Here is a 27,080-nt window from a genome sequence, read left to right on the forward strand (position 1 = left end):
TACAATGGTGCCATCTGCTGGCTAGAGCCAGTACTGCGGTATGTGACATGCTGGAGAGGCCCCCGACAACAGAGCGGCTAGTAATCTACAAAAAGAATACCCTGCCGGATGTCTTCCGACATCGGAGCTGTACAGCCTTCAATCAGAATGTCTTTAGATGTCAGACAGTGGATTGGAAAGGGTTAACAGGGTGGTCTCAGAAATCTCTGAGTTTCATCAATATCCATGCTCTCTAAAGCTGGACATAGACTTTGCTTATAGCTATTCCTCCAAACCCTCAAAACACATGTTGGCTAAGAGAGCATGGGTGCGTAACAGGGAGAGGAAAGTAAACTGCTGGCAGACACCTCTGGCCACTGCTTATCTCCCCTGGGAACAAAAGGATTGGGCATATTAAAATCGAACAGCCCAATCCTTCTTTCCTCCCCCACTTACAGTATGTGCTGTCCACAGCAAGTTGGGGCACCACTATGCACATTATATGGTTAGCTGGGCCTCCCTAAATCAATAGGTTTGGCTAACATCAACCTAATGTGTATGGCCACCATTAGCCTGCACTTGTTAGAGCAGCAGTTAGTCCATCATAAAGGAAAATAACATGTCACAACCATGAAGCGGTGTTTAGTATGCCTTCTTGGAATGGTAAACAAGGGGAATTCAGTCGTACCCTGAAGTGTAATGGTCCACATGATAGCCCTCAGACAAACTACACTCAGTTCATTCAAACTGCGACTTTCTCTGATACATTTTAGTGCACTCAATTATAATATCTGTATATTGCTAATTGCTTTCCTTTGAAGCTTTATAAAACTGTGACCGGTTAGCGAGAAAGCGCAGGGCAAGGGGCGTTCTCTGAACAACGTCCACCACTTATCTCTCTAGTAAGGAACGCTGTTTTCTGTCTCCAAGATGTCTCTCCAAAGTTCAAAAAGTGAGATAATTGCATCACACGTTACTGTTTGACCTTCAACTTGACAGAAAAATTATGGAAACATTTATTCCTTCAAGGTCTTCCAAAACACAAAAATATTCGATCTGCCAGCTTTCCTGGCCTTCTTCTGTAAAAATAAAACCATAGGGAAGGACTATTGTAAGTAACCGAAGAGGATTTACAGCCCCCGTGAGTTTGTGGGCTGATGGATGCTGGACGTGTGATTTGGCAGGGAGGAGATTACACATTTATAACGCTTGATAAAAGATACACATTGTTTTTTTGGAAACTCAACAGAATTACAATTTATTTTTTTTTGCATTCAAGGGGAAAGCAGTGGATACGACAAATGAATAATAATTAGAGATGAGCGAGCGTACTCGGAAAAGCACTACTCGCTCGAGTAATGTGCTTTATCCGAGTATCGCTGTGCTCGTCCCTGAAGATTCGGGTGCCGGCACGGAGCGGGGAGCTGCAGGGGAGAGCGGGGAGGAACGGAGGTAAGATCTTTCTCTCCCTCTCTCCCGCCCGCTCTCCCCTGCTCCCCGCTGCGACTCACCTGTCAGCCGCTGCGGCACCCGAATCTTCAGACCCGAGCACAGCGATACTCGGATAAAGCACATTACTCGAGCGAGTAGTGCTTTTCCGAGTACGCTCGCTCATCTCTAATAATAATCAAAAAGAAAGCAGTCAAAATATCAGTAGGCCGTGTTTAACGAGGACATCACCACTCCTGACTTGTGCGTTTTTACTAAATACTTGTATTCACCATTAAAAAAGAAAAGAAAATCTCTAGAATTTCTCTCTTTAGAACTCAGTGGGGGAATTTACGAGGGGCGTACATTAAAAATTTCCCGACCCACTTCCTGTGGACTAAAAGCAACAAAACTTGGCCCAGTTATTAGTCCTTCTCTACATAGGTGACACATAGGGACACTCACTTCTTCCATCTTTGTGCAACTGTAAACACCTCACTTGTAGAAGTCGACCGGTTGCTCCAAAAGCCACGTTGTGACTTCGGAAATCAGAGTCTCATCTTCTGGAAAATGCTTGCCCTTCAAAAATGGCTTAATTGTTTGAAGGAGGTTGAAGTCCGATGGTGCGAGGTCGGGTGAATAAGGGGGATGCGGTAGAAATTCATACTTGCTGCAGCGTGCTTCCATCTGGGCTACATGTGAGTTGTGAACTGGGGCATTGTCTTGCAGAAGGCGGACACCTTTGGTGAGCATGCCCCGTCTATTGGTTTTGATGGCCTCCTGCAATTGCCGCAGCAGTGAAGCATAGTATGCCCCAGTAATCGTAGTATCCTATGCTAGGAAATCCATCAAGATTACTCCATGCTCGTCCCAAAAGGCTGTGAGTATCAAAATATCTGATCCTAGCCACAACAGCGAAGTGTATTGTTATATCTACAGAATTACTATTTTGTTTGCATTGAAGAAGGAAAGCAGTGGATACAAAAAGTGAATGATAATCAGAAGGAAGGAAGCAGTGAAAAGGTCAGTAGACTGTGTTTAATTGTATATATTATCTGATGAACAGTACATGAAACCCCCTCCCAATCCTATCAAAGTGATCCCTATGAAGAACGCACAAGCTGCCATAGATGAATGGGGGAAAGGAAGTGACAACTGTTGAGCACATTTCGGACTAATGCGCTACAAGTAAAGTACTGCTGCTATGGTCAAATCTTAGGATCTGAATCTAAACGGCTCGAAAATCCTTCCCAGCAGATCAGGTAAATGAAGGATTGTGGAATCTACATGTCCGTATTCAGGGAAAAACCGTTTTATCCTTTTCTTTTTTTTAATCCCATATTTACAATTACATTAATTCACTGAAAAGGACCCACTAGAGAATCTAATTTTTATTATTAAAAAATAACTTTTATTTATCCTATTAAAAATTGACAAACATATATGACAACAAAAAAATTTTTTTTTTTTTAAATAATGCCTCCGTTATCAATGCTGTGTTAGCAAAGAATAACAGTAATTTTGATATTTGTTATTTCTTTTGTGGAGGTATAAAAGTGTAATAGGGAACACCCTGAAATTGGTCTGTTACCCAGAGATACAAGGGTCACAGAGTAACCAGTTGGCCCAGATTCGCCCTTGACTGTATTAAGGAATAAACCGAAGGTCTCGTATAATTATTCCACTACTTTGGTGCAGTTTATTATAATTTGTTGAAACTGGTACACACGTAGTTATTCTCAAAAAAACGTGGATATTTAGGAAGATATTGCACTCCTAAGGCGCAATGATTGATATTTTTTTTGCAATCGATGCGCCTTCTTTTGTTAAAACGATCGACGCGTTTCCTCGGCTCCTAATTATTTAGCCGATTCATCAGGATCAGAGTATCATGTTGTATTGTTGTCCACTCAGGGATATATAACTGGGTGTTTACAAGATCGCACGAGGGGCGTGATGCTCAAATTACGATAAAGAGCAGTTAATTTTCCTAGCAATAATAGCCCACTTTGGTTACCAAGTTAGAGGCTACTTTACTGGAAAAAGAGATGTTTGCTCAGATACAGATATGCGATTGAGTCTATGATGACGTCTGATGAGTTTAGGGCGCAATCATAGAAACATGTAATGCACTGCGGTGCTATCATGCGTGTTATGTTTGCCGTTAAAGAGGCAATTATAGATGAGTGTATATGTTTCCACCATATAGTGCTGTAAGGTTATTCAAACGCCGAGAATGAGCTGAGGTAGCTGAATGAGCTAGATAACATTGCTCATTGAAAAGTCAGCTAACCACTGTAAAGCTCAAATGAAATAATTGAGGCGCTATGAATCAGCTAAGGTAGCTGAATTAGCTAGATACTATTGCTCATTAAAGGTCAGCAAACCACTATGTAGCTCATTGAGATTGTTCAAGTATTATGCATCAGCTGAGGTAGCTGCATGGGCTAGGTGATATTGCTCATTGGGGGTCAGCTCACCACTATATAGCCCATTGAAGTTATTCAAGTGCTATGAAACAGCTGAGGTGGCTGACTGAGCTAGGTAACATTGCTCATTGGAAATCAGCTAACCTCCTAAGTTGATTCATGCCTATGCAAACGTTTGGAGTGTTTAGCTTGATGTTGCCCACTCCAAATGTACACACATACACACACACAATCGCAGAGCAACCGCTGAGATCTGTGTCTCATGATATTCTGGCAGACCTCAGAGACACAGATCTCAGCGGTTGCTCTGCGATTGTGTGTGTGTGTGTGTGTACATTTGGAGTGGGCAACATCAAGCTAAACACTCCAAACGTTTGCATAGGCATGAATCAACTTAGGAGGTTAGCTGATTTCCAATGAGCAATGTTACCTAGCTCAGTCAGCCACCTCAGCTGTTTCATAGCACTTGAATAACTTCAATGGGCTATATAGTGGTGAGCTGACCCCCAATGAGCAATATCACCTAGCCCATGCAGCTACCTCAGCTGATGCATAATACTTGAACAATCTCAATGAGCTACATAGTGGTTTGCTGACCTTTAATGAGCAATAGTATCTAGCTAATTCAGCTACCTTAGCTGATTCATAGCGCCTCAATTATTTCATTTGAGCTTTACAGTGGTTAGCTGACTTTTCAATGAGCAATGTTATCTAGCTCATTCAGCTACCTCAGCTCATTCTCGGCGTTTGAATAACCTTACAGCACTATATGGTGGAAACATATACACTCATCTATAATTGCCTCTTTAACGGCAAACATAACACGCATGATAGCACCGCAGTGCATTACATGTTTCTATGATTGCGCCCTAAACTCATCAGACGTCATCATAGACTCAATCGCATATCTGTATCTGAGCAAACATCTCTTTTTCCAGTAAAGTAGCCTCTAACTTGGTAACCAAAGTGGGCTATTATTGCTAGGAAAATTAACTGCTCTTTATCGTAATTTGAGCATCACGCCCCTCGTGCGATCTTGTAAACACCCAGTTATATATCCCTGAGTGGACAACAATACAACATGATACTCTGATCCTGATGAATCGGCTAAATAATTAGGAGCCGAGGAAACGCGTCGATCGTTTTAACAAAAGAAGGCGCATCGATTGCAAAAAAAATATCAATCATTGCGCCTTAGGAGTGCAATATCTTCCTAAATATCCACGTTTTTTTGAGAATAACTACGTGTGTACCAGTTTCAACAAATTATAATAAACTGCACCAAAGTAGTGGAATAATTATACGAGACCTTCGGTTTATTCCTTAATACAGTCAAGGCCGAATCTGGGCCAACTGGTTACTCTGTGACCCTTGTATCTCTGGGTAACAGACCAATTTCAGGGTGTTCCCTATTACACTTTTATACCTCCACAAAGGAAATAACAAATATCAAAATTACTGTTATTCTTTGCTAACACAGCATTGATAACGGAGGCATTATTTAAAAAAAAAAAATTTTTTTGTTGTCATATATGTTTGTCAATTTTTAATAGGATAAATAAAAGTTATTTTTTAATAATAAAAATTAGATTCTCTAGTGGGTCCTTTTCAGTGAATTAATCTATACAAGACTAGAACCCTACTGTCTCAGTGAATAAAACCATATTTACAATTACAGTTTAATATGGCCTCCTTAGAAGAACATGTATTGCTTAAAGGGGTTGTCCCGCACCGAAACGGGTTATTTTTTTTTTCAATAGCTCCCCCCCCCCGTTCGGCGCGAGACAAACCCGATGCAGGGGTTTAAAAAAAAAAAAACGGATAGTACTTACCCGAATCCCCGCGCTCCGGTGACTTCTTACTTACCTTGCGAAGATGGCCGCCGGGATCTTCACCCTCGGTGGACCGCAGGTCTTCTGTGCGGTCCATTGCCAATTCCAGCCTCCTGGTTGGCTGGAATCGGCACACGTGACGGGGCGGAGCTACGAGGAGCGGCTCTCCAGCACGAGCGGCCCCATTCAACACGGAGAAGACCGGACTGCGCAAGCGCGTCTAATCGGGCGATTAGACGCTGAAAATTAGACGGCACCATGGAGACGGGGACGCCAGCAACGGAGCAGGTAAGTGAATAACTTCTGTATGGCGCATAATTAATGCACAATGTACATTACAAAGTGCATTAATATGGCCATAAAGAAGTGTATAACCCCACTTTGTTTCGCGAGACAACCCCTTTAAAGCCTACATCGCCCCTGCATGAATAGGTCATAAGGTGTACTGCAAGAAGACATGAGCATTATTTAAAAATGAACTATTAGGTTCATAACAAAAAATTACATAACCTTGACGTCAGGATCTTCCTCCGAGAACACACCACAACCTTTTGTGTAAGGATAACCTTTACATAGACACTTTGTACATATTAGTTTATTCTATGTCAATCTTTCCAGCGCCAAAGACGATTCAGTGTTTTATTTTGTTTTTCTAGCCCTGCTTATAATGTCACCTTTGTGCCCGCTGCAGACGGGAACAGAGACAGAACGCGATCCTGGTTTTATACAAGTACTAGCGCACGCTTGAGCGATCTCTTATTAAAACCATTTGGCTACGAGCTTTAATAAAGTGCTTCTCATAAAGCTGTCAGGGGAAGATTGCTTTCATATACCTACAAATCCTCTGCTGGGCTAATTCCTGCGCATGTTGTCGGCTAGCAATTACAGTTACAGTCTTTAGGGGAATGTACAATGTATTTAATACATATTTATGAGCAGATTACAATATATGGCCACAAGTCTATTTCTGTACGGTTACTTCTGAGGAAACCTTCCCCAAACAGGCTGACTATAGGATGTCCCACACCTACAAGTTTTATACCCATTTACCACAAATCCAATGTTATCTACCAGAATATTTTGAGGTTGCGAGAGGTCAGACAATTATGACATGTTATATAAGGACTTTAACGGTGTCCAATTCTGGGGGGCAGCTCCAACATACCGACTCACAAGCTATGTAACAATTTTAACATGACAATTTCTGTGCGGCGTTTATTCTGCCAATGTCAGTAGGTCTGATGAACAGGGACAAAGACATCTTTCAGATCAGCATTGTAGCTGCTGTTGACAACGGAAGCCACAACGCTGTGAGAGACACTAGTGGCCCCCAAAGGATCCAACTGACTTAAAATTGGGTCTTTTGGGTCTCTTCAAGGTGGAAAAAACTGCACTGTACCAAGCACTATTTTTCCATCACTTTACAGACTTGCAATGGAGAAACTGAACGGAGCCTCCCACACGGATGTGAACAAAACCAAGATGCACAGACCTGTCCAATCAGATTACTGGAGGAGGGTTTTTTCTTCCCATTGGAGGACTTGTGCCAATTTGTACAACCTCTCCCAGAATGCAGGCCCAAGGGGAACAGCTCATCGTCGAGGGTCTGGCTCTCGTTACCCACAGGAATCAGCTGATTTTGAAGGAGAAGCCTCAGCCAGCCGCTGAAGAGGTACGTAGTATAACAGGACAGTCATTATACTATTGCTCTCAGTAAGGCTGGGCTCACATGAGCGTGTGGTCACAGTATTTTGCGCACGTAATATGCAGCACCAATCTCCCATAGGCTGCCATGTTACCACTCACACGAATTGTGAGTAATAGAGGTGCACGAACAATTCCAGCATTTCCTATCTTGGCATGTATTAGGCTCACAAACATGCCAAGATAATGCATGGCGATTGGCAGCAAGCAGCAAATGACGCCCGTGTGCCCCGGCCTAAAAGAAACAAAATAATCTTATATATAGGATACTTATAATGGCTAATGATGTTACAACAAGCTTTCTTTATCAGGGTAATGAAGAAACCCAAGTCGTTTTGAAAGCTTGTTGGAACATCATTTCTTTTTGTTGGCCATTAAAGGGGTTGTATGACTTTAAAAAAATAAATGAAGAAAAAAAATGTAAACAGCTACCCATGCAAAAAAATAACAAAGGAAAATATACTTGCCTATCTTCTCCATCTGGGAAACAGTTGCAACGGGGTCCTGTGACGATCCAAGTCTGTACTGACAATGAAAGTCAGGTGACCGCTGCGGCATCGCAGTTCCAAACTCCTGGCATCATTTCTCCCCATAAAGAGAAGAGAGTCTGCAGCAGAAACGGCACCAAAATTGACATGTCGCGGATTTGAATTTCGGCCACATGTCAGTTTCGAAGCAGCTTGTTTGCAGCGGACTGTGGTCAGGGTGTGAACAAGATCTTTGTAAATCTCGGCCACTTTGCTGCTTTGTCTCAGTTTTTAAAATGCAGCGGAATTTCACCTGCAGTCCTATGTAACAGCACAGAGAACACAGTGATAACTCCACCCATGTGAACCTAGCCTAATAGATCATATCAACAGGAGTTGTACTCTGGGTATGCAACAGCAGTGAAGAAGATAGCACTGCAGCCTCACAGCACCTCCTAGGTGGGAAGACTGCTATAATACAGCATAGCTTAGAGAACCATATGGTGGTACATGGTGCTGCTATGACTTCGTAGTACAAAGCCGCAAGGACTAAGCCTTGTGTAGGGGGCATAGGGCCAAGTACATATAAGTTTTTTCCCACTTAAGCTAATCAAAGCATGTTCTCATCTGCAGCAATGTGGAGGAAGGGAATTGACAACCTCGACATAAACACTTTTGATTTAGGGCCATGGTTGGCACACTATAGCTCCCATTGTTACATGCTTTATGCTGAATTCAGATGGCTGCATGCGAATTGCTCCCTAGAAACTCAGGTGCAGCTCATATCAGACCGTACATGGACACGTCCGTATGTTATCCTATTTACACATATATCACACATTGTTTGATCTATTCTAATCCGGGAAAACAGACAAGAATAGGATGTGAAGCAATTTCGTATTCACTGTACAGTAGATCTGTGTACAACAACTGTCCATATGAATAGCCACATGGTTATTATAGGGCTATATATATTATGAAATACATGAACAGCATACGGCCCACATAGAACGAGTGGCTTCTAATAGTTCAGATCATCCAATATGAATGTCTGGATACTATAGATAAATGCAGGAAGGGACACAAAAAGGAACATATGTTTTATGCAGGTATTTCCTGCTGCCGCCATTGGCTGAAATATGGGCCCCTACACTGTGGGCCCTAGCCCTGAGTGTGAACTTATGCAATGCTTTGATGAAGCCTCAAGCCTTCCTGTCCGGCACTGATGGTTCTGGTTGCATAAATCAGGACCAACGGGAGGGGGACAGCATTTGGACTATTTCACTACTCTCTCGGTTTACATGGTAGCGAGCCAGTGCACGGAGATTATTGCTTTTAATATGCGCCGTTAGGAACTTCTAGTACAATAACTATGGCTTCTCAGGCCGAATTTTAACTTTCCATGAGTTTCACCATTCCCTAGATGATACATTACTTTTTTGTTCTCTTCTGGTACTCATTAGTCTCTCACAGACCTTTAGCTGTACTTCCTAACTTCTGACATTCTCTTTGAAGAAAGAAAACTTTTCCAGCCTAGAAAAGCATGATTGCATGTCAGCACTCATTACATGTCAGATCTCCCTGTATTGTAACAATGACATCTACCATAAGGCAAGAGCTAATGGCATACACGGTGCCAGAGTCGATAACAGCTGCGTATATTCATGCAGAGCTGTCTTCAAATCAATAACAGGATTCTGCAGAGCTGCAGGCGATCGCACCGGAGCAAGGAGCCCGGACGGGGTTAAAAGGGCTGATGATAAAATTAGTCACTTGCTGTAATCATCACTTTCTGGTGGCAGCCACAGGCTGGTTTTAGACAAAATCCAAATCTTTGCTCATAGTCTGCTTGCTTTCCTTCTGCCCCTCTTTTCCTGACCACTGACAGCCTTGAAACACCATTGATCAAACAGCCGGTGTATGCCAACAGCGGGCTGTAATACCACACATTACACTGGGATTACTAAGACGTCAATGGCTTCCACGAATCTCTGCATCTTACATTAGGAATTTCTGCGTTTACCTCTAAAAATCTCCGTAAATTAAATTAGGAACAAGACCTAATCACACAGAACTCGGTTCCAATTCTGTCTAATAATGCATCATTCATACTTCAACTGCATAGAAGGAAGGAAACCAGAAATGGATTTCACCCCGATGCACTGCACGTCTGTGCGCTGCTCCTGACCATCATCCCTCAACAAGGTGCTCTGATCATCGATTTCTTCCTTTCTGCTAAATTCAACTCTATGGAACTGCCCGAGATTGCCGGGAGCTTCACTTGGCTTCTCTTTGACAGCCCTATAGAGTTGAATGAAGCGGCAGCATGCAGGGGAGCCAGGACCGCTGTTCTTCTGATTAGTGGGGGTCCCAGCAAGCAGCCACTAATCAGACTTTTATTACCTTTCCTGTGGAAGCGTGATCAAAGTTGATTGTGGCGATAACCCCTTAACCCTTATCGGTCCCATTACAGTTCCAGGAGATGTCATCCATCCTTCCTAAAGTCACATGGTAAATTGATCTAGTTGTGCAGCAGTATGTGGGTGAGGAACATGGGCAGATTTGCCATTATAGAGTTTTACAGGAATGCCGCACAACTTTACCAGATCCCTGATAGAAACTTTTAACAGCCTGACAGAAAGATTAAAAAACTTGGATCGTTTGATTTTAGGGATAATTAAATAAAGGTCCTTGATTACAACTAGTCTGTATGCAGCAATGGCTGGGCCTCAGGAGAGGTGCATGCCACTTCTAAAGGATTTATGGATGTAGTTGAGTGCTGCACTTGGCTAGCTCTATAGAAAGTGAATGAACTGGCGGTCACGCACGCACACCACCATTCACTTGGGCACAACTATTCTCATGATCACTAAGGCTCTCAGTGGTCTCCCTCATGCATGATCCACATCCATAGGAAATCATTGGGCACCCGCAGGTAATTAAATACCTGAGGATGTCATTGTCCCCCGGGGTGTGGGTCGCACAAGGGAAAACAACCGCAGCATGCTCCATTTTTGTGCGGTTTTCCCACACAGGCGGCTCCCATTAAAGCCAATGGAAGCCGTCTGGATCCGCGGCACAGGCGCAGTTGTCACTGCGTCAGTGTGACGAACCGCGGGAAAGCAGAAGTTTAAAAAAATAAATAAATACAGAACGGCGCATGCACGCGGCACACTGCCGGCGTCCCGAGCACATCCACCGTGCGGAAGAAGATCCGGCCTGCACGGTGGAGAGCCCTGCAGCGTCCGGACAGGCGAGTGTAATGTATTTTCTGGCCTCATGTCTGAGGGTCGGGTGGAATCCGCTGCAGGATTCTGCACAGGGAAACTGTGCGGGCCCGTAGACATGAGGACTAAGGATCATATCCTTATCACATACTCTGTGGATTGGCGATAGATGCATTTGGTGGGAGGCACTCTTTACACTGTGGATTAACTCCACAGCTCTGGAGATTCAGAATAAAGGCCCTTTTATATGGGCAGATCATCTGCCGGTGGTAATGAGCACCAACCCAACAATGGGCAGGTCTGTCAGCACTCGATAATAATTACAAGGACAGATATCTGCAGTATCGGGACGAAAGATGGGGGACTGCAGGAGCCAGGAGAAGATCTGGTAGGAATAGGTAAGTATAGAATTTTTTTTTTTTTTTTTTAAAGACAGAACCCCTTTAAAGCAAGATGATAACGGTTTAAGGAGCCATAGGACTGCAGAGAACATTCCAATGCAGCCACCGTACTGCAGGATAGTTCAGCTGGATTATCATGTGCCCCCTGCTGGTCAGAAAAACACAAATTAAATTCTTCCTATTTAATAATGTTAAAAGTTGATTATTACCATTTTCCAGCATTTTAATTTGCTCGATAGACTTTATGTAGTTAATATGCTCATTTTATTAGTCAATTTTTCCCCATTTACTTTTTACCAGTACAGTAAAAGACTGACGGACGTGTGCCAACAATGTTTATCAGTGTGCCTCCAAGTGCAAAAAGAGGCATACAGAAGGGATTTGTGTCACTCTTTCGAATGCCCATTACAATTAGGTAAAGATAAATAACACAAATCTTTACCATTCATGGTCAAGGGAAAAACACAGTGCCCACTAATCCATGAGCTTCTATTTCACGTAATGTTTAATATGGTTTTAATCAGAGAGGTTTTTGTTCCAGTCAATTTAACTGTAAATGAAGCAGATTTAATGGTGGGTTTACTCCTCGCTCTAAAGTTCCATGTTTAATAAAAGTCAGGGAATTAGATACCCTGCAGCCGGTTATGTAATGCACTGGTCCCTCATGACATGGCATAAGATAGTTTGGCACAGTTTGGTCACACAAGCCCTCCTTTATCTGGGAGCTTAAAGACATCAATGTAACATCACTTTATTAATCTCTGAAGTCTATGTGGTAAAACAAGTACAGTAAACCTTCTGCTAACGTTGGTAATTCGTCCGAAAGCAATCGGCTTTACCTGAAACTGTTGCTACTCGAGGTAATTACTTCCATAGGAATCAATGTAAATCAAATTAATTTGTTCTAGACAATCCAAAAACACACCAAACCACATTAAATGGAGAATAAATATGGTCTGTAATACCAAAAGCAATAATAAATGATTACTGTAAAGAATAAATGAACATTTAACATGTTACTGTATGTTATCTGTGGTCTTACAAAGGACTGCGGGTCATATCTACTACATCATCTGCCCTCAGCATTATCATTGTGTTCTCTGTGCTGTTACATAAGACTGCAGGTGACATTATCTGTCCTCAGTGTTATCACTGTGTTCTCTGTGCTTTTACACAGGACTGCAGGTGACATTATCTGCCCTCAGCGTTATCACTGTGCTCTCTGTGCTGTTACATAGGAATGCGGGTGACATTATTATCTGTCCTCAGCATTATCACTGTGTTCTCTGTGGTGTTACACAGGACTGCAGGTGACATTATCTGTCCTCAGCGTTATCACTGTGTTCTCTGTGCTTTTACATTGGAGTGCAATTGTACAGTACTGTACAATTGCCTGTCGCCGATGATGGAGAAGCGTGAGTTGTATTAGCAGAAAGAGGAGTAGACGCCGAGCAGATGACGTGGGTTCAGTAGCAAGGTCACGTGGACCGGTACACGCCGGTGTTATTAGAGGCAACCAATGTTACTAGAGACAAAATTTTGGCTAAAAAAACGTCCTTACTCGAAATTGGCCTTAGTAGATGTCAATGCTAGTAGGTTATACTCTACTGGAAGATTTGGGCTAATTAAAAAGGTACATTAACAAAAACATGTAAATAAGTAAATGGCAATAAATCTACAATGACTGACCGGATGCCATCTGCTGTCTGTAATGTACTTTTACATTATTTTATAATTTTATTTAATTTTTGTTTAAGAGCAACTAACAAATCCTACAAAATGGTCTACTGGTAAGAGGGAATTATACCAACAGTTTTGCACAGTGTCTTCTCCATTTATTCTACATTACTCTTGCACACAATACCCTTGGAACTTATTTTGTTAGATTTTACACAGTGTGCTCTCCAAGGCTCCATACTGAAAATCTATTATTCTTGCATATAACGGATTTGTCCAACCATGGAGCCGGAGAGAAGATCTTACCTCTGGCAGGATTGCTTTAAATACTGGAGCATCCATTAAGGTGATTTGGCTCTAGAATCGAACAAAAACAACAAGTGAATAACAGAAAAGCAATAATGATAGGGAATGACTGCTTTATACATTGTGCTTAGGACAGACCCTACTAGGGTTAATTCAAGATTGTGCAGCTTACTTTATTAATGGACAACATTTCTAAGCCCCAATGTAGTGACCTTATGTATAGAGGCAGGAGACACTGCCCATACAGCTCTGCGCCTCAAAATGTGTCTGGTTAGTATACCTTTTATCTGCTGCACCTACTGCGTACAGAGGAATGGTATTAAAATACATATACTTTATAACAAGGGAGCCTATGGGCAACGGATGCCACTGTATGCCTATACAATGACATCCAGCAGGAAATCCTCCCAATGCATAAGGCCAAATGTACACGGGAACGCATAGATTTCGCATGGGGAATCCTGCATGGAATCCGCCCGTGGCCGGCATCTGTTAGTGTCTTTTTCTGTACTGCAGATGGTCCGCACGGCTCGCCGTTGGGCAAGCGCAGTACAGATTTTTTTTTTTTTTTAAACTCCTGCTTTTCCCACAGAATCCACAGCCCATCCGCAATGTCAATCGCATGTAGCGATTTTTCATCTGCAAGCGGAAACTGCAATTGGTTCCCACTCGTGTGCATGAAGAATCTTATTACATTGCATGCTATGGAGGGCTATTCCTGCGGAATCTGGAGGCAGACGCCCGCTCCGGATTCCGCAGCAAAAATCAGTCTGTGTGCATGGGGCCTAACTCCAAAAGACACTGCAAAGCAAGTAGCCTTTAGGTGGTCCCCAGTAATAGGCTGATCACAGGCTATCCCACTGCTGGAGACCTAAGTGATCAATCATAACTAGAGATGAGCGAGCATACTCGCTAAGGGCAATTGCTCGATCGAGCATTGCCCTTAGCGTGTACCTGCCCGCTCGGGAGCAAAGATTCGGCTGCCGGCGGCGGGCGGGGAGTGGCTGGGGAGAGCGGGGAGGAACGGATGGGGAGATCCCCTCCCCCTGCTCATGGCCGCAACTCACCTGTCGCCCGCGCCGGCAGCCGAACCTTTTCTTCCGAGCGGGGAGATACTCGCTAAGGACAATGCTCGATCGAGTAATTGTCATTAGCGAGTATGCTCGCTCCTCTTTAATCATAACATAATCTGCAGAGAGATAAGGGCAGAAATGCTCAATTTGGCTGCAACACCACAACAGTAGAAAAGAATCATTACAAGGTGCCCAATGAATTCAATGAGCTGCTCCTGTAATGCACAAGCATGCCGAGTCCTCCGCAGAGACACTCTTTCTGCTATGGCTATTTGATGGAGGTCCCAAACAAGGCACCCCTCAATTATCTCAGAAAGTACTATCTAAATATGGGTTTTTATAAACCAGACAACCCCCTGTAACCGATACATATATACAAGTATTACAACATGCAGCCCATTTTGTGCTTTGGAGATAAATAGTGCCACACTTACTGCAAACTCCTCAGGAGTCACTTTCAATACATCAAATACCACAGCGTCATAGCTCTTGTTGGCGTAGTCTGAACTATGCCCATCCAAAGAGTCCGAGCTGCTGCTCCCCTAAAAACAGAAAGGTACGTTGTAAATAGTTGCCTAGTTCGATAACACAAAGGTTACAATATCAAGCAAAAATACCACAGAAGTCATCAAGGATACTGCAGACACACTGTTTCCTGTCACATAGTAATTTAATGTCGCGATACCTATAAAGGGTTAATTCTAGAGCAGAACAAAATTTTCTCCATAAATGCACCTATTTGTTTTCCAGGTTGCACAACCATAATTATATGTTCTTCTTCCATATTTTATTCCATTTGTTAAATTGTCAAATTATTTTCCCATTACCTACACTTGGAAGGAACGATGCTTGTAGTTCAGCTTTCGGAAAAGACTTAAAAGACCATTAGGGGGTTCTTTGAGAATGCATAATTAAAGTCACAAATCTAGTAACGTCACAATGCAGACAGCAGATTTCAGGAGCCGTGGTTATACATAGAAAGCATCAGAGGATATACCTTCTGTGGAGGCACACCACAAATCTGTTATGGGGCCCCTTGAGTGAGGGGGTCCCAGATCAGTTTACCGGCTTCCTTCACTTTAACCCTTTCCAATCCACTGTCTGACGTCTAAAGACATTCTGATTGAAGGCTGTACAGCTCTGATGTCAGAAGACGTCCGCCAGGGTATTTTTACTGTATATTACTGGCCGTTCTATTGTCGGGGGGGGGGGGGGGCCTCACCAGCAGGTCACATACCACAGTACTGGCTCTAGACAGCAGATGGCGCCATTGTATAATGGCAGTAAGCGAAAGCCCCTAGGAAACCCTGAATCCGAAATTGGATTGCAAAGGGTTAAAGGGTGGCAAGAACTTGTGCAGGGATCCCCTCTCAACGGATCAAAGGAGCAGGGGTTTAACCCAAGGATCATATAGGGCAGATGGGGTAAACCAGCAGAGAAGCTTAATTTCCCAGGTGGTTGTAGTGTTACCCACCAGCAGCAGAGGACCCGATTTCAATCTTTACTATGGAGATCGTAACTGCAATATGTACCATTGGCTTCATTACATTTGCATTGACGGCTCTGGCACAGATTCAGCACAAAATCCCAAACAAAACAGTACAGCATAATGCGCTATTCTGTCCGGAAAAATTATTGGCAGCATGATGGAAACTTTACAGACTCCATTATAGTCAATAGGTCCATCAGAGTTAGTTCATGCCCAACATGTGTTTAATCCGGCACTCCTATCCTAAGACGCAGGTCAACAAAAACCATGCAGGAATGAAAGAGATCTAAGAATGTCCTTCGATCACAGCCATGCTTCATGAACTGATGCAGTGTATGCAAAGAACCAGAGGAGCCCTTGGACGGCTTTGGCCACTGGATCTCCCTGTCTGACTCTGCATCTTCTGTTGGGTCTTGAAAATTCCAGCAGGGAAATCTGGATGACTACCAATATGGCCACCATTACAACTCCTGGGATGGGGCGTCACCAGCTTTACCGGACTCCTATATACCAAAGACAACTAGTAATACATCCCAAACTGAATAAGGGCAGTATAATAGAGATATTGCCATTCAAGTCCTTTGCAAAGCTGGCTGGCATCCACTGAAGAAGTCAGAACAGTGATAGTGACTGTGTAGGTGGTCACTCAATTTTCCCAGACACAGACATAACTATTAAATGGCTGATTAGATGTTCTAGCAATGTCAATAAAAGTCTAAAACCTCAAAATGCTGAGTGTATCAGCAATGACAAGGTTTGTGGATTTGGGGGGGGGGGGGGGGGCGGTTCTTGCGATTTCAATGGAGCACTAAGCTGATGAGCCATTCCCATATTGAACATGTACATCTATATAGACGCTTACTCAATAACACCATGTTTGATTATAAAGTTCAAATAGGCGCATTTAACTTCTTTTTAAAACGAGTTTTCCCAAAGGCTTTTCTAGACCAGGAACGTCTGCTTCATAAACCATCAAGTTTACTAGAATTTACATTAGGACACTTGGTAAACCCGGCTGCTGGTCAACAACGTTAAACTGTTGTAGGTCGAATGTGGCCAGGAATGTAAATCGCAGCCTTTACACAGTCATGCAACATTAATTTCTAGACCGACTGGCTTGAAATGAAAGCTCTGTACACAAGATCGCGAGACAGAAAGGTGATTAAATAGACAGTATGAAAAAATGACCTAAATGATATGTACCAAGGAGAGATGATTGCATCTTTAAAAAGCATATATAGATCTGTAAGCTTGCATCGTAGGCCACCTCTCCAGTGAATACACAGGCCATTGCCAAACATTGTACAGTGAAGTAATGCATTGTGAACGGCCCCGGCTTGTGGCTACTGGCAGATGAGAACACATTTACACAACCTTCATGTGTGTCAATAGCACATTCATCTTTCAGACACTTTGCCCTGTACGGAGAAAGGCGCATATTCAGAATCAATAGTGAAAGTTTTGTGTCCATGAAGGGGAGAAAAATAAATAAATTTTGCAAGACATCTTCCAGTAATGTTTCAAAATAATCTCATCTATTAGACCCCGGTGTTATGTTTCCTAGGTAACATGAGAAAAAAAAAAAGAAATTGCATACAGTCCCCAAAATTATGGAAGGGTTTTTAATAAGCCTTTTGAAAGGTGTTTCCACGACTTCTCAAAGGTTGTCAAGCGCAGGGAATGGGCTAAAGAATCAAAAGAAAGCCATGCTCGCCTATTAAATGTCCCACTGCTCTGGTCCTGGTAGCTCCTGCAATGGTCACAGGCCATTAACCATTTATGTAACCACTGCGGCCGATCACTGGTCCTAGTTGTCAAGTGCCAAACATGGCAACATCCCCACTGAGCCCAGTGATTGGCTGCTGCAGCTGGGTTAATGATGAATGGCATGTGACTGCTGCAGGAGCCCATTTGCTGCTCTTAGCAACTTTTTTGAAATGTCCTGAAAAACCCCTTTACGGGCTCGTTCAGATGAGCGTGTTTTTAGCACTGCAAAGCTGTGCTCAGAACGCGCTTCTATAGGAGCCAATAGGTTCCTATAGACTCGTTCACATGGACAATTGTTAGATGCGGTGAATTACCGGGTCTAACAAAGATAGGATATGCGAGTGCAAACTCACATGTTGGCTCAGAGGTGCGCGCAAATATAGGACATGTCCTATATTTGCTGCGTGCTTTCCATAGGCTCCTATGGGAGCCTTGAAAGCACGCGCCTTGGATCTTGTGAAGTCGTCCATTCACGGAGCTTGAAGTCGCTCGTTCACGCAATCTTTTCAGGACTATAGCAGCGCGAAAACAGCGCTCATCTGAACACGGCCTAAAGGACATCTCCTAGATCTGCTCCAACAAAAAAAAAAAAACAATTACACACACAGCATATTAAAAAAATCAAATCCGTTCAGAAATATCAGCGCCCTATGGATTTTCAGATCCGCCGCATGCTCTCGGGTTTCACAGTTTAATACATGGCATGAAATCTGCAATGAACCCACAGCGCAATGCTCTGCAAAATTCATATGTGACACATGCGGATATTGCAGCAGAATCCCCGCAAAATTGCAGCGAGATCCACAATGGCATTATTCCGTTATGTCCGAATCTACCCCTAAAGCGCAAGTGGTTTGAAGCCATGTGACAGCTAAAGAAAATACTTTACTAATGGGGGGCACTTTAAAAATAATTAAAATCAACATCCTTACGAAATGGACTATGATGACCTTTGATGAGTGCATGCATAAGACATAAGGGGCGAGAGAAGCAGAGCTAGTAGGAGGCCGACGAAGGCAGGCAGCTTTAGGGTCTGCAGAATACTAAAATGGTCTACTTTGTATGACAAACATATTTCAGTTATAAAGCGACCCGATAAACAGTGTTTCCAAACAGTTTTGTCTGACAATATGTCATCTTAGCGTTTATTACAGTAGGCAATCCCCCGTGCCAACTTGCTCTCATCGAATTTCCATGCAATCAGAATGCAGGGCATGCAGGTGGCATTCTCAGCTGGAGCCTACAATAAATCATCTAGCAAGTACTATATGCCGGTTACAAGAGATTAGGTGTTCAGAAGGGGTTGTTTTCTTTTAATCTACAGTATATAGATTACAAAAACTAATATTAGGCCTTGTTCACTATAAATGACTTTACAAGACCCCTTCAAAGTTGTTTGAAAAGAGAACAGCTCCTAATACCAGGAGTTTCTACCTCTACATAGCATATATTTCAGAATAATTGGGAGATCTTCAAACATATTGTAAATTAATATTTCCAACCATGAAGCCTCTTCATTATGGTGGACTTACAAAAATACTTCTTTCCGCAGACACCAATTGATTTCACTTAAATAAGAGACCCCTGCTCCTGCAGGCCTTGGAACAAACCGTAATAAATGGCTCTGGGTAATAATTGAAGACTTGGGCTGTTGATTTTGGCCTGACCCATAAACCCTTTTCAATACTGAAGTCTTTAATATTCATCAGTTTTTGGTATGTTACTTGCATCTTGCCAAATTCGAGGAGGCAACAAATTTAGAGTCCATGGAAAAATGATCATTTAGCAGGCTCTCCTGACCTGACCACAAACTTCGGCTCCGAGCTGTAACCTTCATAAAAATCCTCATTACATTGTTAGAAGTGTCTTTATGCATTCAAAAGTTTCCAGCTAACAACCTTTGTATAATTCCAATCACATCAAGATGTGCAGAAGAAAAGCGCATCAAAATTAGGTTGAACCAACAACAACTACGAGAGAAATCTCAATAGTCCATCATCTGTGTGAAACAAATACTAAAGTAGATTGTAATCCAAAACTCATTAGTCCAAAATTTGTAGAGAAAAACCAAAGACACAAGACATCTTAGGTATATCTATGAAAGGAAAGGTGAAACTCAGTTATATAATGCTGAGAAAGCTCAGTAAAGAGACTGAACAAGCAGGAGTGCAGGGAGATTGGAGTTTAGTAGCCAGCATTATTGTGAATGTAGCAGTGAATGGGCTGTAAAAGTGGATCAGAATAGTGGAAAATGAAGACTAGGATGTGCAAAATTACACTTGCTTTAAAGTGGCATATCCATCTCAAATGATGAATGATGGCAATCCAACCTCTTGGACATTCATCGATCCGCAGAATGATCTTGATTCAGCGCTGTGTCCTCTTCTGTGTTTCCTGCACATTGAAGTGAATGTGCGTGAACGGATGCAATTCCCTATGTAGCCAGGAACGTCACTGTGCAGGGCAAAAAAAAAAAAAAATCGAGGGGGGTCCTAGAGGTCAGTCCGCCCACCAATTATACAGTAATGACATATCCTAGTGATATTTTGTGGTGATGGGGCAATAAAAATACTCTCCATTACATCGGCTTATGCTGCCAGTTATCTCTATATTGGATATCCTAGTGATATGCCATCATATTAGGAGATGGAAACAAACCTTTAGCGCATGTTCACTCGTTGCCGATTTGCTGCTGATTATGTCGCAGATTTCATTACAGATCTGCAGCAGATTTCACTCCTTCAATTTGAGTTTACATGAAAGGGTGACTTCTGCTGTGAATCTTCCCCCAAAAAATGCAATAATATCTGCAGCAAATCAGCGACGTATGAACGCACCCTTAAAGGGAAACTTCAACAGTAAACATTGACAGCACATCAACCAAACGACTGACTGATGGGTACCTCAATGACCTCTATAACAAAGGGCTGCTGTGCTCAGTTAAGTGCAACATCCATTTCAGCTTTTTTTCCCCCAAAACAACCCCACAGCTAGTACGGTACCAGAATTACAAGAAAACACAAGTGACTTAATTTGCCGAACGTTCCAAATCCCAAAAAACATCTGGCTCTCCCCGACCCCATTCATTGGTGGGTTGAATTCCCAATCTGACACTGATGGCATATTATACCCATTAGGGTAGAAATGCAGGAAGTGGGAGATTTACTAAACATTCAACTCCACAGTTGCTCTTTAGTTTCTGGATGGCGATTGATCAAAAATTGCAACCCTTTTTACAACAAAATAAGCAGTCAAATCGAGGACAAGATGTGTTTCCAGATGTGCATCGCCTTAGCTGACAATTGGGCATTACATTAGGGGAATCGTAACTAATGATTCAGAAGAACAACGGAGTTAAATGACATAGCTGGCACCAATTTCTGGAGCTTGTAGTTCTCCAGCAGGTGTGGTCACAATCAGGAAAGCCAATAAACAATGACATTATCTTGATAGACTCTGTACAAAAAAACAATAAAATCTTTGTGTCACTTCCAATTTATCTGGCATTAATAAAACACTCCACATAGCAATGTGTAACTCTAGGAGAACACCAAGGTCTTTCTGACTCCTTACATTGGACTAGTTTCTGTTAATGTTAATGCTGCCCGTTTTCATTACAGAGCGGACACAGCTTTAATAAATAAAACGGAGAAGAAGACAATTCCTGAAGTCTAGCTCACAGGCTGTGGTGGTACCAGGTCTATCGAGAGCAACTACTGTTACCAGTCAAGTCATCAGTCAGGTGATAACCGACTCACAATTACATTTCGGTCACAGTTTTCTTAGAAAATGTTGAATTTTCTCAGCATTCACTCAGCACCAGTCTGACAGATGAACCTGGAATACGGATATTGGAAAGCTGCAAACAATAGATTAAAATAATCGGGTGGCTACAAACTACTTATTGAGGTAGTGCGGGAATTATGACCACTCCACCAACCAGCCAAATATTCACTGAACCCTCCTGGGATTTGCGTCTCTGCATAAGCACTCGACTTTCTTTTAGTTGGAGGCTGTGGCTAAAAAGGTTGGGAGTTTATGTAGAGATCCTCTTGCTACGTATCAATAATGTTCCTCTCATTAATTGGCTTTTTTATTTCTTTCTTCTACAGCAGTAGTTCACTTTAAGCCATATTGGTGTACTCGGGTGCAAGTATTAACCATAACTTCCAGATAAGAATATGGAAATGCAGATGTGAAACTGTTACCCCTCAAGGATAAGCTGAGTACAACTGATGGCCCTCTGTATCTCATAAGGGAGAAAAGCAAAACAAAGTGACAAATGTGGTCAACAGATGCCTAGAAGAGACTTTTGCTCATTTTATACCCAGTGTGTGTCTCAAAAATTTTGTAATACACATTCATTAATTTTTTTGTTGTTTTACGACTGAGGACCAAAGTTGAAATGAAGCCCATCTGCAAACCACTGCATGTTGTTAGGCATTCTGCTTCACTAGCAATGAAGTCGTTAGGACCAAATACAAGAGCTAGTGAAGCAGCTAACAAAGATCAATCCAATAAAAGTTATAGGGCCTTGTCCACAGCAAACTGAAGACAGATATAATGCTTAGAATATGCACTGCATTTGGAAAGTCTTCAGACCATTTTTTTAACATTTTGTTATGTTGTGGCCTTTTACAAAAAAAATTATGAGGTTTTTCCCCATCATTCTGCACTCCGTACCATATAATGACAAAGTGAAAACAGAGTGTCAGAAATCTTAGTTTTTTTATTTAAAAATAACGAACATTTTGCATTGGAATCATTATTCAGACCCTTTAGTATGACACTTGAAATTTAACTTTGGGGGCCTCCCATTTCTCTTGACCATTTCTGAGATGTTTCTACACCTTGATTGGAGTCACCTGTGGTAAATTCAGTTGACTTGACATAATTGTAAAATACATAACCCTTTCTATATAAGGTCTCACAGATCACAATGCATATCAGAGCAAAAACCAAGCCATGAAAAGAACTGCCTGTAGAGCTCAGAGACAGGATAGTAGAGGCACAGATCTGGAGAAGGCTACAAAAAGAAATTCTGCTGCACTAAAATTTCCCAGGAGTGCAGCGGTCTCCAAAATTCTTACATGGAGCAATTAGGACTCTACAGAGAACTGTCTGACCCACCAAACTAAGTAATCGAAGGGAGAAGGGCCTTGGTAAGAGAGGTGACCAAGAATCCAATAGTTACTCTGGCCGAGCTCCAAAGATCCTGTGTGCAGATGGGAGAAACTTCCAGAAGGTTATCCATTACTACAGCTATAGCAATCAGGTTTGGGTTCGGAGTTTCTAGTCGTAACTGGTACAGGTGGGTAGCGAAGTCAGGCAATCTAGAGGTCGGTACACGGGTTGTGTCAGTTGCGGTACAAAAGGAGCAGGCAAGTGGAGAAGTCAGGTAAACCAGAGGTTGGTACACAGGAGCAGTTATCTTTAGTAAGAGGAGCAGGCAAGTGGAGGAGCTTGACTAGAGGCTGGTGTAAAATAATCGTGCAAAAAGGGAGGGACATATAGGGAGATTTATTAGGGAAAACATAGGGAGCCAGTCAGGGAAATGCAGGAACATGGAACTAGAAGCAAGAAACAAGGGCAAGGTTTTGCATGGGAGCTATCAGAAAATTGATAGCTCAATCAGAAAAGGTGCCGCTTGGAGCACGGGAGCACCCAGGTTTTAGTCCTGCCAGTCTGGTCTATGGCAAAATGACTTGAAAGAAGCCTCTCCTCAGGAAAAGACACGTGAAATTCTGCTTGGAGTTTGCCAAAAAGCAATTAAAAGATTAAAGCAAGACTCTCTGGAGTCTCATAAAACCAAGATGCAACTCAACCTCAATTCTAATCCCGCTGAAGCATGGTGGCATCATTCTGTGGGAAAGCCGAGTAGAGAAAAGTATTTAACAGAGATATTCTTAATGAAAACCAGAGCTCAAGGGAACTCAGAATTTAGGGCCATAGTCTTGTTCACCTTCCAACAAGACAATGGCCCTAAGCACACAGCCAGGACAACACAACCATCACTGCAGCCTCTACCTATCTGAGCTTTATGGCAGAGTGGCTAGAAAGAAGCCTCTCCCCAGTAAAAACGGGAATTTTTCTTACCGATAATTCCCTTTCTTGAAGGCATCATGACAGCATACGCTTGGAGGTTGCTCACCTGCTGACCTGATGGGACAGGAAAAGGCAGAGCATAAAAGAAACCTCCCCTCCACCAAACACCAGTGTGTTCCAAATAACCACAGTGACAGAATACTTAAGCAGAAGGTGTGTTTTTATTGACATCACACACCTCAGACAAAGAAACATAAGCATACACATTACCTAATGTGTTGGACAAAACAAGGGTAACCGTGTCGGTAGGGGGGGGGAAAGCCCATATGCTGTCATGATGCCTTCAAGAAAGGGAATTATCGGTAAGAAAAATTCCCGTTTTCCCTTCGTCATCATGACAGCATACGCTTGGAGGAATACCAAATAACTGGCATGGGCTTTTTTAGGGAGGGATTACCGCTTAGAGCACCTTCCTACCGAAGGTTGCGTCCTGACTACATTTAAAGTCCAGCCTGTAATGTTTAACAAAAGTATGGCCAGAAGTCCACGTGGCTGCGTTACAAATCTGCTCGATTGACGCGTGCGCTCTTTCTGCCCAAGAAGATGCCACCGCTCTCGTCGAGTGGGCCTTCAATCCTTCTGGAGGAGGGATGCCCTTGGCCTTGTAAGCTTCCTGGACCGCTCTCCTGAGCCACCGGGCGATCGCATCTTTAGAAGCGGCCCTTCCTTTGGCCTGCCCCTGAAATTGAACGAAAAGTTTATCGGTCTTCCTGAAACTTTCCGTTGCCTCAAGGTACGCTAGTATAGCTCTTTTGACATCTAGATTATGGAGCTTCTGCTCCTTTTCGTTTTTGAAATTTTGGCAGAAGGCTGGAATAACTATTGGCTGGCCTCTGTGGAAATCTGACAAGACTTTAGGCTGAAAGGACGGGTCTAAAGAAAATACTATTTTGTCTGGGTGAATAGTCATATATGGGGCCCTTCGTGAGAGGGCCTGGATTTCACCCACGCGTGTGGCCGACGTGACTGCCACAAGGAGGGCTACCTTATACGTCAGCAAGGCGATGGATAGATCTCTAATAGGTTCAAAAGGGGGATCGCAGAAGGCCTGAAGGACTATGGTCAGATCCCAGGGGGGTGCCGTAAGCCTTGTAAATGGATGCAATCTACTTGCCCCTCTAAGAAATCTCCTAATCCACCTGTGCTCCGCAAGCGCGAGATCAAAAAATGCCCCCAAAGCCGCAACTTGGACTTTGAGGGAATTCGGACTCAACCCTTTATCCAGGCCCGCCTGGAGAAAATCTAGGATTTTACGGATGTCTGGCTGATCTAACTGCTGGATGTCCTGGCCTATCCACTCTGAGAATTTTCCCAGACTTTGGAATAGATCTTTTTTGTCGAGGGTTTAAGGCTCTCACTAATAGTGGAAATTACGTTAGGAGAAAGACCCTTCCCCAAGAATTTTACCCGTTCAAGATCCAGGCCGTAAGCCTGAACCTGTGAACCTCCGGGTAAAGAAGAGGGCCCTGCAGCAATAGGTCGGGTCTTGGTGGAAGGTGGAAAGGCTCTCCTACTGACAGAGATCTCAGGAGGGGAAACCAAGGTCTTTTGGGCCAATAAGGTGCTACCAGAATTACTGACATGCTTGACCGCAGTAATTTCCTTAGTAGGAGCGGAATTAATGGTAAAGGGGGAAAAGCGTACACCAAGTCCCAAACCCAGGGGTGAGAGAGAGCGTCCGTGCCCAAGGCCTGTTTCTCCGCGCCTCGGGAAAAGAAAAGCCGGCACTTGGTATTTGCGCTTGACGCAAATAGGTCTATTTCCGGTACCCCCCATTTCGTCACGAGCAGGCTGAACACCTCGGGATGGAGTTCCCACTCTCCTGGGTCCACTTTCTTCCTGCTTAGAAAGTCCGTGGGTGAATTCTCGGCTCCTTTTATGTGAAAGGCCGACAGTGACTTGGTTGCGAGTTCCGCCCACTGAAGGATCCTTCCCGCCAACTGCTGCAGTAGAGGATTCCTGGTGGTACCCTGGTGGCGAATGAGTGACACTGTCGTCATATTATCTGAAAAGATCCTCACATGCTTCATCCCTAAGAGCGATTGCAGGCTACGTAGGGATTTCCACACCGCATTAAGTTCTCTAAAATTAGACGAACCAGATCTCTCGATTGTCTGGTCGAGTGAGGACTGTAACTTGTCCCAATTCTGAAGGATTAGTGACTGGAGACCGCGACTATGGAACTGAGCCCAGGGAACCACGCCAATACACAAAGTCATTAGCCCCAGGATCCGCATTGCGTCTCTTACTGTTACTCTAGATTTTTTATAGAGAGTGGAGCATTCCTCTAAAACATGCTGTTTCCTTAGAGGAGGAAGGGATGAATTTTGGAGACTGGAATCCAGAATGACTCCCAGGAATTTTTTCCTGGTTTCTGGTTCCATGTTGGATTTTAGATCATTAATAATCCAACCCAGGTCCTTAAACAGTTGAAGTGTGGAACCCAAGTGTGACCTCAGAATAGTCGGGGAATCTGCCACCAACAGGAAGTCGTCCAAGTAGGGGACGATAATAGTCCCACGATTGCGCAAAAAGGCAACCATTTCTACCACCACCTTGGAAAAAATTCGCGGAGCGGAGGAAATTCCAAATGGGAGGCAAATAAACTGAAAGTGACAGATTTCCGCTGCTGTCCTGAAGGGACAGGAAAAACACTGGTGTTTGGTGGAGGGGAGGTTTCTTTTATGCTCTGCCTTTTCCTGTCCCATCAGGTCAGCAGGTGAGCAACCTCCAAGCGTATCCTGTCATGATGACGAAGGGAAAGATGCATTAAAGTTTTCTGGCGTTTGCTAAAAAGTTCCTAAAGGACTCTCTGACTGCGAGAAGCAATATTCTTTGGTGATGAAATCAAGATTAAACTTTTTGTCCAAGTATTAGGTCTTGAAGGAAACCAACTGCCCAATACCATCCCTACAGTAAAACATAGTGGCGACAGTTTCATGCTGTTGGTGGTGTTTTTCAGTGACTGGGACAAAAAGACTGGATCAGGTTTACATAAATATCTCTGTACTTTGCTCCATTCTGCTTTCCATTAACCCTGACCGAAGCGCAAGGGACCTCAACCTGAGCAGAAGGTTCACCTTCCAACAAAATAATGACCCTAAGCACAAAGCCGAGACAACACAGAAGTGGCTTAGGAACAGCTCTGTGAATGTCTTTGAGTGGCCCAGCAAGAGCCCTAACTTGAATCCAATTG

General features: G+C 43.2%; 1 protein-coding gene across 5 annotated transcripts in view; it reads right to left on the reverse strand.

The window, feature by feature from the left end:
* Positions 1–27,080, reverse strand: part of RALGPS1 (Ral GEF with PH domain and SH3 binding motif 1) — a 429,351-nt gene that overhangs the window by 288,036 nt on the left and 114,235 nt on the right. For all 5 annotated transcript variants that reach the window (XM_066580403.1, XM_066580407.1, XM_066580406.1 and 2 more), the window contains exons 4-5: positions 14,958–15,065; positions 13,451–13,501 (exon numbers count right to left, since the gene is read on the reverse strand). In XM_066580403.1, coding sequence (XP_066436500.1) covers positions 13,451–13,501; positions 14,958–15,065 — 159 coding nt within the window. The remainder of the gene's footprint in view (positions 1–13,450; positions 13,502–14,957; positions 15,066–27,080) is intronic.

This window comes from Eleutherodactylus coqui, chromosome 10, assembly GCF_035609145.1.
Source record: "Eleutherodactylus coqui strain aEleCoq1 chromosome 10, aEleCoq1.hap1, whole genome shotgun sequence".
NCBI classification, from domain to species: Eukaryota; Metazoa; Chordata; class Amphibia; order Anura; family Eleutherodactylidae; genus Eleutherodactylus; species Eleutherodactylus coqui.